The 19,020-nt window shown below is 37.6% G+C and overlaps 1 protein-coding gene across 1 annotated transcript in view; it reads left to right on the top strand.

Moving 5' to 3' along the window:
* LOC110207911 (palmitoyltransferase ZDHHC11-like) overlaps positions 1 to 19,020 on the top strand; it is a 190,446-nt gene that overhangs the window by 113,264 nt on the left and 58,162 nt on the right. Inside the window, exon 6 of the mRNA XM_078151768.1 lies at positions 13,343 to 13,467. Within this exon, the coding sequence (XP_078007894.1) occupies positions 13,343 to 13,467 (125 nt within the window). The remainder of the gene's footprint in view (positions 1 to 13,342; positions 13,468 to 19,020) is intronic.

Here is a 19,020-nt window from a genome sequence, read left to right as displayed (position 1 = left end):
TGAAGACAAGAATAGAGCCCGAGGGTTCCTGACTCCTGATAGTACTTTCAAAGACATTTTCCAAAGTCCCTGGTCGATACATGATTTGTTTAGGAACTATCTGATACAATTAATTCATTGATATATGTTCAGTGTGTACCTACTATATGGAAGGCACTTCACTAGTCACTGTTAGGAATGACAAGATTAAAAACAATCCCATAATCCCTGATCTCAATGAGCATACTGTGTAGTAAAATCTCTAAGACCTACATAAATGACTATAGAGACTAGACCTGTCCTTTCATTGTGACAGGGAATTCTTAAATGAGGAAACTCCCTCTACCAGTGCAGGTTGGCACCTTTGCAACTAATAACCTTAGAGTAGCTACTTGTCCGGAGTCATCAATACAATGTATGTAAAAGGTGGAATTTGAAACTTGGTTTCCTGGCTCTGAGGCCAGCTCTTTATGCCATACTGTGCCTAAACAACTACAATTCAAAGCAGAATGTGATAAAGTCCATAAGCAAAAGCATGAGCACAAGTGCCTTGGGGACAGAAAAGAGAAAGGAGAATGAATGAATGAAACTATTTTGATGTGTAATTATTCCACAATAATATTGCAATGGGGGAGCAAAGTGAGTTTAAAATTTTCAAGTGAGAGAAGAGAGTTTCACAGCTATTATTGATACAGAATAATATTTTACCTAGAGAATATACTTTTCTCAAAAGAAGTTGATTCAGTAGCATTGCACACCTTACTAACAGGACTCTGGTTCTAGAAATCCACATACCAGAGAATGAAAGAAGGGTGGAGAGAAGTCCTTGAGGGGAGGGACCATATCTTATCTCCCATTTGCTATAGCATTGTACAATTCATTGTACATAGCAGATGTCAATAAATCTTTTCTGAATGAATGATAAAGGAACAAGGAAAAGAAATGGTATATCACTGTTGGAGTTTACTTTAGACTGTCTAACCATATGAAGAATATGAAATAGGCTTTCCCAATATGTATCACAGCTGCCCTAGAAGCAAGGGTTTTTTTTTTATGAGACATTAAGTACACTGATGCCTCCTCTAACTCTAATTCTGCTAAAATTGGAACATCTGGCAAATTCTCAGTTTGTCTTGTTGAACATTTTATCTCTCAGAAAGTAGAGGGGTAAAAAAGGGAATTGTTTAATGTAACCAATAAATGAAAACTGGCTGTGAGTGTAGAAATACCAACCCTAGGAGAAACTGATGATGTCACCTTGGATTCTATCATATCAAAGAAAGGAAACACAGAGACTCATGTCCACTAAATGCAAGACACTCTGCTAGGTCCCTTGGAGGATACAATGACATGGTCCTGAACCTCAAGAAGTTTCCTCTCTAGTGACATGGAAAAAGACATGCACACAAATACAATACCAAACAGAGGGATTAAAAGAAGGAAAGATTATATCTGGTATGAGGGAAGGCTTTATGGAAGATATAGTATTCGAGTGAGGTCTTAAAACATGAGAAGTGGAATCAACAAAAACGTGGGAAGGGGGCATTCTAGATTCTATGATAGTTGCAAAAGTAAAAAATAACACGATGAATTCCAATTTGGCTAGACTGTCAAGTATGCGTAAAGGAGTATTTTGAGATAAAACTGAAAAAGTAGGTTGGAACCTGACTGAAGGTCCTGACTGCCAAAATAAGGACTTGTGTTTTTTTTTTTTTGAGTGGAGAGATGATATGATCAGAACTCCTCATTAGGAAGATTAATCTGGCAGGTGTGTTTAGGATGGATTAGAAAGTGAAATACTGGGACTGGATGAAATCAGTTAGGAGGCTTTACCAATAGTTGAACCCTGGACCTTGAGTCAGGAAAACCTGACTTCAAATCTAGCCTCAGGCACTTACTAGCTTTGTAGCCCTGGGCAATCACATGATCTCTGTTTGCCTCAATTTACTCATCTTCAAAATGTAAATAATAGTGGCATCTACCTCCCAGGGTTCTTGGGAGGCTCAGTTGAGTTAACATTTGTAAAATACTTTGCAAAGTTTAAAGTGTTATATAAAGGTCCAAAGAAGAAGTAATGACTAGAATTAGGATGATGATAGGGGGTATCAAAAGTGAAACTGGATGTGAAAAATATTGTGAAGTTTGATGAGGTGGATGTGTGGAGGGCAAGGGGGAGGGAAGGGAAAAAAAATGACTCAAGCATGGGAAACTGGTTGAACCATCAACATCAATAAGGAAATTAGGAATGTGAGGCAGTTTGGGTTAAAAGATGATGCATTCAGTTTGGGGTATTTTGAACTTGAGGCAGTAGTAGAATGTCCAAGTGAAAATGGCAAGGTGACGGTTAGAAATATTGGTCTGTAGCTCAGTAAAGAGATTGAGGATAAAGATAAAGCTTTGGGAGTCACTTACATAAAGGTCATAATTGAAGCAATTAAGTGAACCAAGGATGGAACCTTTGGAAAGAGCGACATTTAAGGGGAGAGGGGAAAATGAGAAGACAGAGTGTTGGTGATCAGAAAGGTAGAAATCACTTGAATGCAAAGTGACAAAAGTGAAGGAAGGGGAGAAGCATTTTACAATGTTGACTAAATAAAGTTGTTGTTGATTATTAAATACTGAAGGCAGATCAAGGTAAATGAAGATTGTATTTAGGCCATTATATTTGGTGATCCTGTCTTTCATTGACAGACTTCTAGAAAGTAGTTGATTATCAGTACATCTGTCTTCATTACACAGTGCCTCTTCAATTCCTTGCAAACATTTGGCTTTCTGTCTGTAACACATGAATCAAAGGTCAAATGATCTTGGAGCACAGTATCTTGAAATAGCGGCAAATTAAGTCACATACTTAGCATAGTGACTGACACACAGTAGGCACTTACTAAATGTTTATTGACTGACAAGATATTTGGAAGATTTCACTGTGTTTGTAAAAAAGAGGAAAAGAGCTGATAGAGTGAGAGCTTGAAGACACTATTAATAGCTGACATTTCTACAGCACTTTAAAGTTTGTAAAACACTATGTATAGACATCATTTGACATTTATAGCAATCTTGTAAGATTCATATTCTCAAATGGATCTGTGAACTCACCCACTCTGGACCCTCCAACTGGATAGATTTTTGGATTTTTTTGGTCCAGACCAGTAAATTTGTTGATGCAGAGAGCTCCCTAGTAACTCCCTATATCAGTGCAGTTTAGCAACCATTATGCAATTTATAGTCTTAAAGAGTGGCCCGGGGCACCTGGAAATTAAATGCTAATATCCATGGTTTAATCTAACTTAAATCTTCCTGACCCTGAGTTAGTCTCTATCCCTTGCTGCTACTTGAGGTAGATAGATGCATTACCTTATTTTTACCCATCTGAGGACACTGGGGTACAAGGGGTATTTGCCCATTGTCACATGTTGTTGGTGTCAAAGGTGAGATTCAAATTGAAATCTTCCGGGGGCAGCTAGTGGCGCAGTGGACAGAGCACCGGCCCTGAAGTCAGAAGGACCTGGGTTCAAATATGACCTCAGACCAACTGCTTGACGCTTACTAGCTGTGTGACCCTGGGCAAGTCACTTAACCCCAATTGCCTAAAAAAAAAAATGAAATCTTCCATTCTGCATTAGGTTAAATTATAACATTTAGAACTAGTAACAAGAGTTATTATTATCTTAGGTTATTGGGTTGTGACCTTCAATCCCATTTACCTACTATCCTCATACACAAACTCACCTCCTGACTTTGTGGCAAAGCAAAGAGAAGCATATAACCAGCGTTGCTCATTCAAGCCTTAGTATGACTCAGCATTTCATTCTTTCCTTCTCTTTCTTCATCATTCTTCAGCAATATGTCTTTGTAGCTATTATCATAACCAACACAGTTAGGAACAAATTATGTCCAAACTCCTATGACAGAGGACTTTGATCTCATTTTTTCTAAAGGTTTCTATAGGACTATGCATTTTACAATTGAGTCACGGCATTTTTTGGTGATAACTTGATTTTATTAATTTTCATCTCAAGTTTCAGATTATATATTCTATCTACTACATAATTCTGTCTTTCATGCAGGAGAGGGAAGGGGTGGAATTAAGGGCACTGGTAGAAAGATCAGCTTTGGAAATGAAAAGGGCCACAGATTTAATTGAAGAGAAAAGATAGGTATAATAATGACGGGAATATAGTTTAAATATAGGAGATCCTTTAAAAATGAAATTCTAACTACACAAGGGCATGTTATCCCAAAGAAGATTTTTTTTAAAAGGAGGGGGCAAAGTACACACAGAAACCAATAGGGTTGCTTGAAACCCTCTTTCATGAGTTCATGTTTAAAAAAGATAATTTATAAAAGTTGGAAGGAGGGGTACATCATTGAATACAAGTGCAAGTGTTTCATTGACCTGTAATTATCATTAAGGAATCAAAAGCCCAGAATGAACCAGGCCTCTAAAATTCTAAGTAGAAGAGATTTTTGTTGCATTTTTAAAAATCTGTGTTTGAAGCAAAAAGAGCAAGGAAGGGATAGGCTCACAGTTTTGTTAAGAAGAGAGTGAAAGCAGAGCTACTTAAATTTTACTAGCATGTCCTCCAGCAATGACAGTGGTATTCAACCTGAATAGGATGACAAAATGTAAAGAGATAATTAGTGCTTAAGGCAGGTGAGAAGATTAAGAAAGACAATATATAGTTATTTTTAGTAAGTTCAGGTCTATAGGCCCAAATGAATTCTGTATTGGGAAGCTAAAGAAACTTGTAGATATGTTCTTAGAGCCATTGGTGATGATCTTGAAGATATCGTGGAGAATGGAAGAGCCTGGAGATAGGAAAATTATTTTATATTTTTTTAATATGAAAAAGGATGGGTTCCAGAAATTATTTGTCAGTGTGATGACAATTCCAAGCAAAATTTTGGAATGATTTATCAAACTAATGATTTTTGAGCTCTTGGCAAAGTATATCATCATTTTTAGGAGCCAACATAGGTTTACTAGAAAAGTAATTCCAAATTAATTATTTTAATTGGGTATACATTGGATTGGATGATAGCACAATTAGTTATAATCAAAGCTAGTTAAGTAAACATACTCTGAGATTGTTGATTAATGTTGTTCTGAAGTGAATGCTCTAATGAAGTGCCACTGGACCCTGTCTTTGGTTATATCCCTTTCGATATTATTATGGCTGACCTGAAAAGTCTCATATCTCATACATATAAAGAAATTTGTTAAATTTTTAAGAAGATGAGTCATTCCCCAACTGATAAATGGTCAAAGGAAATGAACAGGTAGTTTTCTGATGAAGAAATCAAAACAATATAGTCATAAGAAAAAATGCTCTAAATCATTATTGATTAGAGAAATGCCAATTAAAGCAACCTTAAGATATCATTTTATATCTCTTGGATTGGTAAAATTCCAAGATGATTAAGGAATAAGGAAAAGAACCTATATGTTCTAAAATATTTATAGCACCTCTCTTTGTGGTGGCAAAGAACTGGAAATTGCAGGGATGTCCATCAACTGTGGAATGGCTAAACAAGTTGTGGTATATGATTGTGATGGAATACTACTGGGCTTTAAAAAATGATGAGTTTGGGGCAGCTAGATGGCGCAGTGGATAGAACACCTCCTGAAGTCCGGCCTCAGCCCAAACACTTGACACTTACTAGCTGTGTGACCCTGGGCAAGTTACTTAATCCCAATTGCCAAAAAAAAAAAAGAAAGAAAGAAAGAAAAGAAAAGAAAAGAAAAGAAAAGAAAAGAAATGATGAGTTTGATGATCTTAGAAAAACATGGATAGACTTGCACAAAATAATGAAAGAAGAATGTATATTGATCAGATTTGCATATGCCAAAACTGGGAAGGCTAAACAATTTTTTAGATGACAGAATCAAGATTCAAAATGTTAAAAGGTTGGAAAACTAGGGGGAAAGTGACAAAGACAACTTAACAGAGAAAAATGTAAATTCTTATTCTTAGCTTCAACAGACAACTGTATAATTACAGACTAGATCAAGGATGCTAAATTCAGTTCTGGTAACCACATTTTAAGAAGGACATTGACAAATTATACTCCATTAAGAGAAGCACTGGTTGGGTGATGTGTGGTCTGAAAAATCACATCATAAAGAAAAACTTGGTTGAGCTGAGCTTATGAAAAAGAAGACATTGTGTAAGGTTGGGATTAGAGGGGATAAGAAGAGAAGGCAAGAGAACACAAGCTAGCTGTTTTCCAATATTTAGAGGACTATATTATAGAAAACAGTAAACTTGTTTTGTGTTGTTCCAGAGGATAAAAGTAGAACTATTGGGTGGAAGTTATGTGGAGATAAATTTCAGCTCAACATATGAAAGAAATTATTAATGCAAGAAATAAGCATTTGCTGAATTGAATCGAATTAAACAAGAACTACCCAACAATCAAATGGAATCCCTTCACTATAGGCATTTAGGCAAAGGCTGGATTACTGTATGTCATGGATGCTATAAAAAAAAAAGTCCTACAATGGATTGGAAGCTAGATAAGATGAATATTAAAATCCTTTCCAACTCTTAGATTCTGTGATTCTAGGATCACAGCTAATATGAATCAAGATGGAGATAATACAGACAGATATGAACTTGATGGTAATATAGTTATAAGGATTCAGAACTATTTGAGTTACTGAAATGAAAGAGGCTAATTAATGAGTTAAAGTGAACATGTAGGAAGTCTTTGAGAGTCAAAAGGAAGTCAAAGAGATATCCTTAGCTCAGGGATGTTCATTATTTCTATCAATGATGTAGAGAAAGGCCTAGATAACATGCTTATCAAATTTGCAGATGATCCAATCTGAGAGTAAAAGCTAACATATCAGATTACAGAATCAGGATCCCAGAAGATTTCAACAAGCTAAAATGATGAGTTGTAAAGTACTATTATTGGGTTTTAAAAATCAGCCTCATCATTACAAGATAGAAGAGGTATGGCTAGACAGAAATTTGTGTGAGAAAGAAAAAAGATTGGGGGGGTGGTATGTTATAGACTGTGAGTTCAAAATGGCAATGTAATGGCCAAAAAAATCAATATCTTAGGCTGCATTAATACTGGCCACTTACCTCAATGTGTCTGAAAAGTTAAATTATGCTCTTCTTGTGAATGAGGCAGAAAACTGTGGGTTAGATAGTAGCATAACCCAATGACTTAAAAACTTATTGAATGGGCAGACTCAAAGAGGATCGTTGCTGGTTCTGCCTCTACTTGGGAGGAGGTTTCCAGGGAAGTGCCCCAGGGATCTGGGTTTGGTCCCATGCTCTTTAATACTTTTATCAAAAACTTGAGCAAAGGGATAGAGAGCATCCTTTTCAAATATGTAGATGAAACAAATTTAGGAGCAACATTTAACACATTGGATGGCAGAAGATCCAAAAGCATCTTGACGGGCCAGAAATCTGAATCAAATTAGACAAAATTAAATATGGATAAATGTAAAGTCTTAGTCTTGGGTTCAGGAAATTGACTGCATAAATAAGAAGTTAAAAGAACGTTTAGAATAATTATAAGCTATCTGAACTTTAGTTGCAAGTTGAATATAACTCAATATAAGTCAATAGTGTGATATTGCAACAAATAAGATAATACCCTCTTGGGCTATACATTAAGGGAAGTATGGCTTCCAGGAATCAGGAAGCAATAGTTCCACTGTGCTCTTACTTGATCAAGCCATGTCTGGGCTATTGAGCTCAGTTCTGAGCTAGTTCGGCAGCTTCATGGTGCAATGGATAGAGTGCTGGACCTGGAGTCAGGAAGACTTGAATTTACATCCAGTCTCAGTTACTTATTAGCTGTGTGGCCCTGGGTAAGTCATTTAATCTCTCTGTGCCTCAGTTTTCCCATTCATAAAATGGGAATGATAATAACCTATTTCGTAAGGCTATTGTGAGGCTGAAATGAAATAAAGCATATAACATGCTTTGCAAACTTTAAGACACTATATAAATGTAGCTATTGTCATCATCCTCATCTTCCTTAGCACCATCGTTTAGGAAGGACACTGATGAGGTGAAAATTGTCTAAAAAAGGACAATCAAAACATTGAGAGGCTTCAAGTCTATGATATATGATGACTGATTGAAGGAACTAGGAATAGAGTGAGCCTGGGGAACAGAAATTCAAGGGGATACATGAGAGATGTTTTCAAATACTTGAAAGATTGTCATGTGGAAGAGAGCAGAATCAGAAGCAATCTGCTAAAGTTGTACAGGGCAAATTTGGGCTTCATATAAGGATTAAACTTCCTAACAATTGGAGTGATCCAGAAGTCAGAGGTTTCCTCAGTAGAAGCTATTAAGAAATGAATTAATGAGTTGTTCTAAGTCGTTTTTAAAATGTCTCTCAATTCTGAAATTCTGTGACTGTAGTTCTGAGATCAACCCTTCAGAGAATATCCAATTTGCAGATTGAAAAGAGATGAGAAAACAGGAGGGGAGATGGAATTCTAGAAGATTGTAATGGAAAGAAGTTATGGTTTAGAAAATACAAAGGAAAAATAAAAAGAAATAATCTAAAGGAGTCTTCAGCCATTATAATTATCATCCCTAAAATGGTTTTGTGATTTTTTTTTTCTGAGAACAAAATAGTAATTACAGGAATAATAGAGGTTATGTAGGGACACACACTTCCTTCATGTAAGGGTGTGATATTGGCTAGTGCAGAAATAGGTTGGATTTGCAAGATAACGCTTACTGGAAGCTGGTTATTTCATCCTAGGTATTATGACTGCATTTCTAGTAGCTGTTATCTGGTAATAGTGTTGCCAATCAGGGTAACATAAGCCTCTGATTTTCAGCCAGCTACCCTTAGGTGTTGATAACTGAGAAGTAAGAGACTAATTCAGATGATGCAGGCACTTGGTTTGCACTGGTTAGATTACATCTGGAATATTGTGTCCAGTTCTGGGTACTCTACTTTAAGAAGGACAAGGACGTTGACAAACTAAATATCACCCAGAAGAGAGCAATTAAAATGGTAAGGAATCTAGATGCCATGTTATCTTAGGATTGACTGGTTCAGTGGGAAGAATTGTTGATCTGAAGCTATAAAACCTTAGATCTAAATCCAGCTTTAATGATTTGCTAATTTTGTGTCAGTGGATAGAGGATAGATAGGTGGCACAGTAGATAGAGGATTTATCTTCATGAGTTCAAATCTGGCCTCAGATACTTACTAGCTGTGTGACGCTGGGCAAGTCACTTAATCTCAGTTTCCTCATCTGTAAAATGAGCTGGAGAAGGAAATGTCAAACCACTCCACTATCTTTGTCAAGAAAACCCCAAATGGGGTCATGAAGAAAGTCAGAGATGACTGAAAAAGACTGAACAAAGATGATGATGACAACAGCAACAAAAATATTTTTTGTGGCTTTGGCCAAGTTGTTCAATTTCTCTGGCCCTTATTTATTTATTTCTAAGGTGAGGGGTATTGACTAGATGTTTTCTAAATTCTCTTCCAGGTCTAAAGCCTATAAATTTGAACTTTTCACCTGGAGAAGAGAATTAGAGGGCACACATTTGTGTTCAAATACTTAAAGGATCATGATGTGGAAGGAGTTATTTTGTGGGGGCAGCATCTGGAGGATCAGGAGAGGGTTCACGTAGAAGGTGACACTTGGGCTGAATTGAATGAAACTAGGGATACTAAGAGGCAGAGATGAGGCTTCCCAACCAATAGAACTGTCCCAAAATGAAACAACTTGTCTAGTGAAGTACTGAGCTGCCTAGAACTGTATGTATAAACAGAGGTGATGTTATAGATAACTGCATTGAATAGGAGGTTAGAGTAGGTGACCACTAAAGTCTTTTTCAACTCTTAGGTCTTGTGATTCAGTGAGACTTTGCTCAATGCAAAGTCTGTAATCAAGCTATGTTATGTCTGGAGCTGTCCCCCAAAACTACCGTTCTAGAAGCCCTATAATGAAAGGAAAGGAGGCTAATTTGAAATGACTTATTTTTAGTAAACCCCATGCAAGATCCTAGTAGTCTCTGCTTTCCTTCCTAAGCGTTCGCAGACTCTTCTGTTTAATAACCTACTGTAGCATTTTGTTGCGGTTCAACATCATGGTTATTAGAGTGGGGTCATATTTTTCTCATTTTTAAGTCTGGAAAAGATATATTCATTTTAGTATATCATTCAGTCATTTCAGTCATGTCCGACTCTCTGTGACCCTATTTTGGGGTTTTCTTGGCAAAAATACTGGAGTAGTTTGCCATTTCCTTCTCTAGTTCATTTTACAGATGAGGAAACTGAGGCAAACAGGATTAAATGACTTGCCCAGGGTAACACAGCTAGTAAGTGTCTGAAGCCACATTTGAACTCAAGAAGATGAGTCTTTCTGCCTCCAGGCCCAGCGCTCTATCCATTGCACCACTTAGCTGTCCCAGTTCGCAGCATAACAACTTTCACATTCTCCCTATCTGGGGGATATACTGAGTCTGGATACTTCTCCCCCTTTTTGACATTATCTGCATCCCACAGTTTGCTGATCTTCTTTCCTTTTCAAGACTTAGAACATATGAGCTGATTTTCCAGGATTACTGATTTCCTCATTTCTTTTTAACATCATAGAATCATTGACTTATGACAGGACCTCAGAGGTCATCTAGTCTAACCTTTATGCAAATCCTGAACCCCAGCTAAAACAGCCTGAAAGGCCCTCATCCATTTCTTGTTTGAAGACCTTCAGAGACATGGAACACTGTCTCCCAAGTCCATTCGTTACATCTGGGGAGTACTCTAACTGTTAGAATTCCTTATATTGAGCCAAAAACCTGCTTCCCTTTGCTTTTTAGTCTATTGGTCTTAATTCTGTCTCCCTGAATGAGGTAGAATAAGTCTAACCCCTCTATTACATAAAGAACCCTTCAATTGGAGACAGCTGTTATTCTCTCATCCTTCCTCCCTGTAAGTCTTTTTTTTTCTTTAAGCTAAAAATGTCTAGTTTCTTCAACCATTCTTCATTTGATAGTATATTTAATGACACATGGGAGGATATTTGGATTACATTTGCAGTATTCGCTGTAATTACACACTTGTAGTTACCATGGGTTACCATAAGATGGAGTTTATATGTCTTCTTGCATTTTTCCCAAGTGAGCAGCCCAGGCCTCTTGAGAAGCCAAATTCCACCATGGCATCTGAAGGGAGTGGATTAAAGTATGCAGCTTCCCCCAAACCCTATATGCTCAGAGCCATTGATTTCTGACCTATCAGGAACAGTGGTAAGAACTCACGCTCAGAGATCTTTATTGTTTCACAGCAAACTGGTGAGTTTGAGAAAAGTTGATGCAAAATAGTTCAAGCATTAGCAGCTATTCCATGACTCATACATGCAGGCAAAGGAGAAAACTTTTTCCAACAGTGTCAACCATTTTGCCAATCCCTGCCACCCTAGAGTGACTCTAAATTTGGTGAACAAAGAGCAGTTATGCCTTAGAGAGGACAGATTTTTATCTGGAAAAAGGGTCTCATGTGGCCTCCTCAAATAAGATCCTTTAGAGAGCCTCCTACTCCTCTAATGCATGAAGTTGCTGCCTTGGAAGACAGCTTGGTGTAGTGGATGGACTTGGAGTTAGGAAGACCTAAGGTTCAAATTCCTCCTCTCTGAGCCTCAGTTTCCTTCTTTGTAGCACCTACTTCACCAGGTTGTTGTGCGGATTAAGTAAGGTTCTGTGTGCAAAGTACTTTGCAAACTTTCCTATCAGCTATCATTGTACTTTACTCCTCTACACACACAACATGCAGCTTTCATCCCCATGACTTCTAGAACTGAATTCTCAAAGGTCACCAAGTACCCCTTCCTTTCCGATTACCAATGACTCTTCTCAGAGGCATTACTCTCTTGAGTCTCTCTGAGGCATTTGATACTTTGGACCACTGACTAATTCTTGAATCTCTCCTCTCTGAGTTTTCTTGCATTGTTGAATCCTCTCTCTCTATTGCTGTCACAGATCTCTGGCTCTTGTTCCTCCCCCACATCACGACCATGGGTAACTCCAGGCGTCAGTCCTCCTCCACTCTCAGCTCTGCTCTTAGCTTTTATTTCCAGAAATCTGGCCTTCTACACACTAAGCCTTTACTTCAGCTTTCTGCTCCTTTCTCATCACCCAGTCCCTTTAGAGGAGACCTTGGGATTTTATTTTATTGGTTGCTAAATCCCAAAGAACATGGAGAGAAGTAGGTTGCATCTCCCTGTGACCTCACCTTCCAGTCAGGATCTGGTTGCCAGGGCAACTAAGTTACTAGCATATGGTGCTTCTATTCTTTCTCCTGGTACTCCTCCAGGCTTTCTACCCTCCGCCTAAAAAAATGAAAGAAAGAAAGAAAGAAAGAAAGAAAGAAAGAAAGAAAGAAAGAAAGAAGAAAGAAAGAAAGAAAGAAAGAAAAATGCTACTTGATGATTTATTTAACTAAGCTTATCATTTTCTAATATTTGCCTACTTCTGGAAATGTTTTTTTTCCTTTTCCTCCCAACCAAAAGTTCTTGAAAAGGATCAGCCTTTTCCCTATGGATCATTTTAAGAATATTTTGGACAGAAGTGGTTGCTTGCTTGTTTTTGCCTTTTTTTCAAGTGTTTCCTCATGAAAGACAATGTATCACTGGATGGGATTATTGTGAATGTCTGTGAAAACTTCATCCTTTTTAGGACTCGTACTGTCTTCCAAGAGCAGAGAGAATTTTGAGGTGCTTCCTGTTTGGAGATAGCAGTTTTGGAGCTCTCTTTCAACCATTTGATCCTCCTTTCTGTTGATAGAGGAAGCCATTCTGGAAACAAAACCTTCTTGAGTCTAGATTTAGATCTAACATAAACACAGAGGAACTTGCCCATTGTTTCCAAAAGACATTTAGTGTGGAGAAAAACAAAGTTCTCTTAGATGGAACCACTCCTCAGGTCCCATATCTATCCCATGTGATAGAGCTAACTACGGCTATCGTGAACCCTATTATGTGCTGTCTACAAGATTATACCATAGATTCCTAGAGAACTGGGAAGGGAAAGGCCTAGAGAGGAACAGTGCTCAAAACCAGAAAAGTGACCTCTGGGTTTGAAAATGAACCTTTAAAAAGGTGACTCATGTGGAACGAATGTCTCAAAACATAGTGAAGGCGTGCACACTTTTCACAGCCTTGAGATGACAGTAATGTCAGTTTCCATTGGCCTTCTAGCTAGGGGGAAATACAATGGCTATTAATGTTTCTGTGCCCTAGCCCTGGCCTTTAATGTGCTGAGCATTTGTCCGTCAAGCTCTATTTGTATTTATGTTTACCCACAGCACAAAGTTTGGCTTGTCTTCGAGTTTTTGTTTGTCATTTTTTGCTTCCCTCCCTCAGGTATTTCTTCACTTGCATGGCCTCTGCTGTCCTTGGTATCGTCCTCCTTATTACTTTACTACTATACATCTTCATCCAGTACTTTGTGAAACCAGAGGAACTCCGCACAGACCTCCAGTTTGAAAGTATGTTGTTCAATGTTCTGTTTTTGATCCTTTGTCTGTTATATTGGTAAACTTTCCAGTAAACTTTTGCAGGTAAGAAGAGGGAATTTGTGTATATCACTAGTTAGTTAGTCTAGTTTCTCCTGCCTGCAATGGGAGAGACGATCTTGGGTCTTTATCTGTAACACAAACACAGCCTAGGCTGATAGACAGCTTACCATTTCCTTGTGGAATTTTTTTTTTTTTGGTGAGGCAATTGGGGTTAAGTGACTTGCCCAGCGTCACCCGGCTAGTGAGGGTTATGTGTCTGAGACTGGATTTGAACTCAGGTCCTTCTGACTCCAGGGCCAGTGCTCTATCCACTACACCACCTAGCTGCCCCCAGCTTACCATTTCCTAAAAGGTTTGGTGATAATATGATGGCTACCATGTAAGAAATGTATGGCATCATGGTCATGTGGTACTAGTTTTTATAACACGGCCTGTATTGTGAATCCTGGATATTGCAGGTAGGGGTTTTGCTGTGGCCTTGCCCTGGACATGTTGTGTTCCCTGTAAGAATCAGGCACAGCTAGTCAAATGTGACCCCAGTGGGGAAATGTTGAAAGGATTATGTGCCAGGGCCCCAGATGTGCTGGCTATTCTAGTTCTACAATATGCACACCAGGAACTACATAAGCCCATACTGAGACTTTACTGTACATAGCTAATCTCTGAGCCGTCACAGAAGCTTCCACCAGTTAGGCATAAATTTTATTCATTCGTCAGGGGCTACATAGGAGGATCTAGGAATGACTTGTGAGCTGTTGCTGCACATACATGTACACACACAAACACACACACTTCCTTATTCTACTAGAACTTTATTACAAGACACTTCTCTATAATACAGAATAAGACAGACCCAACTTGGACCCTATCCAAAGGATTCAATACCAGAGTTAAGACCTATAACATCACCAAGACACATTCCCAAGGACAGAATTCTTTTAAGGGCATTTGCCTTAAGTGATGACATGGTTGTAGAAAATTCAGCTGAAAATAGGATTTGCCCCTACCTACCCTAAGTCAGCCGCAACTCAACTCCACTATGGCAGAGGAAGGGAAGGGAATGAGAATTTTAATAGTTCCTGCTATGTGCCAAGCATGTGCTCAGCACTTTAGCAAATATTATCTTATTTGGTCCTCTAACATACAGGATTCACAATACAAGTCATCTTACAAAAACTAGCACCCCAAGACCTTGAGGTCAGGCACCTCTATTCGGGTAATCATCATAATGCCACCAAACCTTTTAGGAAACGGTAAGCCACTTATCAGCCTAGGCTCTGTTTTTGTCACAGATAAAGACTCAACACAGGCAAATATCATCAGCAAAAAGGATAATTAGCAAATTAATTAATTAGGATCTTTAAATTTCCATCCTTGAAACTAATCACATTCATTAAGCTGTTTTGCATTTCCTGAAGGAATTAATGCCCAGGAGTAAAAGATAATGTGTTTGAATTTATATAACTGTCATATTAAAATTCCACATATATATTCATATTTTGTTGCAAGAATTCAGGCTTGGTTAACACCTTTTGTATTTATATCTCCAATCAAGGGTTAAGGTTTTACTTAAATTAAAAAGAATTATCCAGAAGCAGTGTGGCACAGCAGACAGAAAGTCAGCCTCCAAGTCAGAGAGGACTGTCTTCAAGCCCCAACCTACTGGCTGAGCAACCATTAAGTCATTTTAACTGCTCAGTCCTGGAAGCAGTTCTCCAAGATTCTAAGTTCCTTTGCAATGGCTGACCTTCGTGAATAGCAGGAGGTTTTTCATTAAAAGCTCCATATACCAGTTAAATCACAGATCCAGACCAACAAATGATTATCCTTCATGAAGAAAGGATATATGCCTTAGACCTAAATTTATGAATTGATAACTTCTTTGATATAAACTTTAGCCACTGTTCAATCACCTTAACATTGATTGGTAAAACAGACGCTGATATAAGCAAAAATAGCCCACAGAGTTCATCATGTCTACTATTACTAACAATAGCTAGCATTTTTATAGCGCTTTAAGGTTTGCAAAGCACTTTACAAATATTATCTCATTTGATCCTTACAGCAATCCTGGAAGGTAGGTGATATTATTATCCCTATTTTACAGTGGAGGAATCTGAGGCAAAGACTAAATGACTTGCCCAGGGGTCACATAGCTAGTCAGTGATTGAGGGAGGGTCTGAACTCAGGTCTTCTTGATTCTAGGTCCACCATTTTATTTATCCACTGCACTACGAAGCTCAGTTTAAGGAGTCATGGAACAATCTGCTCTCATTAGGGTGAGACCTCTGGACCTCTATTTCTACATTGCCAACTATTCCCTGTCTTTTCTTGATTTTTGTATGTGAAGCTTCTTTAGTGAGGGATGGCCTTTCGGACACTTAGATTTTTTGCATATATTCTTTCCCATGGCTCTAGCAATGCAGTCAGAATCAGCTAGTTTTAATACAAATGACTATACCAATGACTATATGTGAACTCTACCAAGAATCATTTTTGTTGTTCAGGGGCTACAAGAAAGTGAATCCTTTACTTTAACACTGGATACTCTCAATATTCTGTTTCCTGTCTTCTCTCATAATACTCCCCTTCACATTTTCAATGCTCTGGCCAAATTATGCTGCTCAGCATTTTCTAAACTTCATTTTCCTGACTTTGAGTCTTTGCTCATGCCTAAAATGTAGTCTCTACCTAACTATTGAAAGTCTCTCTGTCCTCCAAGCTCCAGGTCAAATGTCCCTGTCTCCATGAAGTTTTTCCTAATCCTCTTTCCACCCTCACCCCTCCCAACCACAACTAGAAGTGACATCTCTCTCTTTTAGACTTTCCTAGTACTTGTACCTCACTTATGCAGTCTATATACTATCTTTATTATTCATGTACATGTCTTGTCTCCCTTGTTAGACTCTAAGTTCCATTAAGGCAAAGACCATATTCCCAGCCCTTAGGTGGTGGTGGTTTTTTTTCAATTTTTTAACATTTTTATTTAAAGTTTTGAGTTCCTAGAAAAAAAAAATAACAAAATTCATCTGGAAGAACAAAAAGTCCAGAACATCAAGGGAATTAATGAAAAGAAATGCAAGGGAAGGTAGCCTAGCTGTACCAGATCTTAAATTGTATTATAAAGCAGTAAGCATCAAAACTACTTGGTACTGGCTAAAAAATAGAGTGGTGGATCAGTGGAATAGGTTAGGTATGCAGGACAAAACAGTCAATGACTATACTAATCTGCTATTTGATAAATCTAAAGATACTCTGCTTCTGGGATAAGAAATCACTATTGAGCAAAAACTGCTGGGAAAACTGGAAAAACATATGGCAGGGAGTGGGCATAGGCCAACATCTTATACCCTATACCAAGATAAAGTAAAAATGGGTACAGGATTTAGATTTAAAGATTGGTACTATAAGCAAACTAGAAGATTAAAGAATCGTTTACCTTTCAGATCTATGGAGAAGGGAAGAATTTATGACCAAAAAAGAGATAGAGAACATTATAAAATGCAAAATGGACAAATTTGATTACATTAAATTAAAAGGTTTTTATGCAAATAAAGCCAATGGATCCAAGATTAGGAGGGAAGCAAAAAACCGCAAAAGAATTTTTACAACCAGTGTCTCTGATAAAGGCCTCATTTCTAAAATATATAGAGAACTGAGTCAAATTTATAAGAATATAAGTTATTCCCCAATTGACAAATGGTCAAAGGATATGAACAGGCAGTTTTCAGAGGAAGAAAATAAAGCTATCTATAGTCATATGAAAAAATGTTCTAAATCACTATTGATTAGAGAAATGCAAATCAAAATGACTCTGAGGTACCATATCACACTTATCAGTTTGGCCAACATGACAAAATAGGACAATGATAAATGTTGGAGAAGATGTGGGAAAATTGGAACACTAATACATTGTTGGTAGAGTTGTGAAATGATCCAACCGTTGAGGAGAGCAATTTGAAACTATGCCCAAAGGGCTATAAAATTATACATACCCTTTGACCCAGAAATACCACTTCTAGGTCTGCATCCCAAAGAGATCACAAAAATGGGAAAAGAATCTACATGTACAAAAATATTTATAGCAGCTCTTTGTGTGGTGGCAAAGATTTGGAAATTGAGAAAATGCCCATCAATTGGGGAATGGCTGAACAAGTTGTGGTATATGAATGTAATGGAATACTACTGTGCTATAAGAAATGATGAACAGGTAAACTTCAAAAAAACTTGGAAAGACTTATATGAACTGATGCAGAGTGAAATGAGCAGAACCAGGAGAACATCGTACACAGTAACAGCTACATTATAGGATGACTGACTTTGATAGACTTGGCTCTTCACAGCAATGAAAGAATCTAAGACAATTTCAAAAGATTCACAATGGAAATTGCTATCTGCACTGGAGTATGCAGATACTCCATACTATTTGCTCTCCTTTTCCTTTGCTGTTTTGTTTTATTGCTTCATTCTTGTGATTCCTCCCATCAGTTCTAATTGTTATTTATATCATAACTAGTGGGAAAATATGCTTAACGTGAATGTATATGTACAGCCTATATCAGATTGTACACCACCTTTGGGGGGGGAGAAGTGGGAGGGAGAGAAAATTTAAAACTCAAAATCTCATGGAAGTTAATGTTGAAAACTAAAAATAAATAAATTATTCAAAAAAAATAAAGTTTTGAGTTCCAAATTCTATCACTCTTTCCTTCCCCTCCCCCCCATAGTAAACAATCAGGTGTAGGTTATACGTGTGTAATTATATAAAACATTTCCATGTTAGTCATTTTGTACAAGAAGATTCAAATAAAGGGAAAAAAATGAAGGTGAAAAATAGCATGCTTCAGTCTGTATTCAATTGATATCAGTTCTTTCTCTGGAGGCAGATAGTATACTTCATTATTAGTCCTTTGGGATTATCCTTTGGGATTGTCTTGGATCATTGTATTGCTAAGAATACCTAAATCATTCACAGTTCTTCATCCAGCAATATTGCTGTTACTGTGTGCAACATTCTCCTGGTTCTGTTCACTTCACTTTGCATCAGTTCATGTAACTCTATGCAGGTTTTTCTGAAATTATCCTGCTTGTTATTTCTTACAGCTCAATAATACTCTATTACAATCATATACCATAGCTTGTTTAGCCATTCCCCAATTGATGGGCATCCCTTTGATTTCTAATTTCTAGCCACCACCAAAAGACCCAGCCCTTAATTTTGCAGATAGCAGGTATTTGAGAATTGTTTGTTTAATTAAAATACTAGGGCACTGATGTACCATAAGAATGAAAAAGAATTTTTTAAATACACCTATAGATTATGATACAATGGAAAATATTCTTACTGGACTGGAAGTCAAATCTAATTTTGGCTCTGCAACATGAGCTGTGCAACCATGAGCAAATTGTTGAATTTCTTTGGCCTATAGTTAGTCCCCTGTAGAATGAATAGGTTGGATTCGCTACTTTCTGAGGTCCTTTCCACTTCTAAAATTTTCTGAATCTTTGAAGCAAAGGTAACAT

This window comes from Phascolarctos cinereus, unplaced genomic scaffold (genome assembly GCF_003287225.1).
Source record: "Phascolarctos cinereus isolate Bilbo 61053 unplaced genomic scaffold, phaCin_HiC Scaffold_4;HRSCAF=312, whole genome shotgun sequence".
NCBI classification, from domain to species: Eukaryota; Metazoa; Chordata; class Mammalia; order Diprotodontia; family Phascolarctidae; genus Phascolarctos; species Phascolarctos cinereus.
This window is presented reverse-complemented; position numbering and strand designations above follow the sequence as displayed.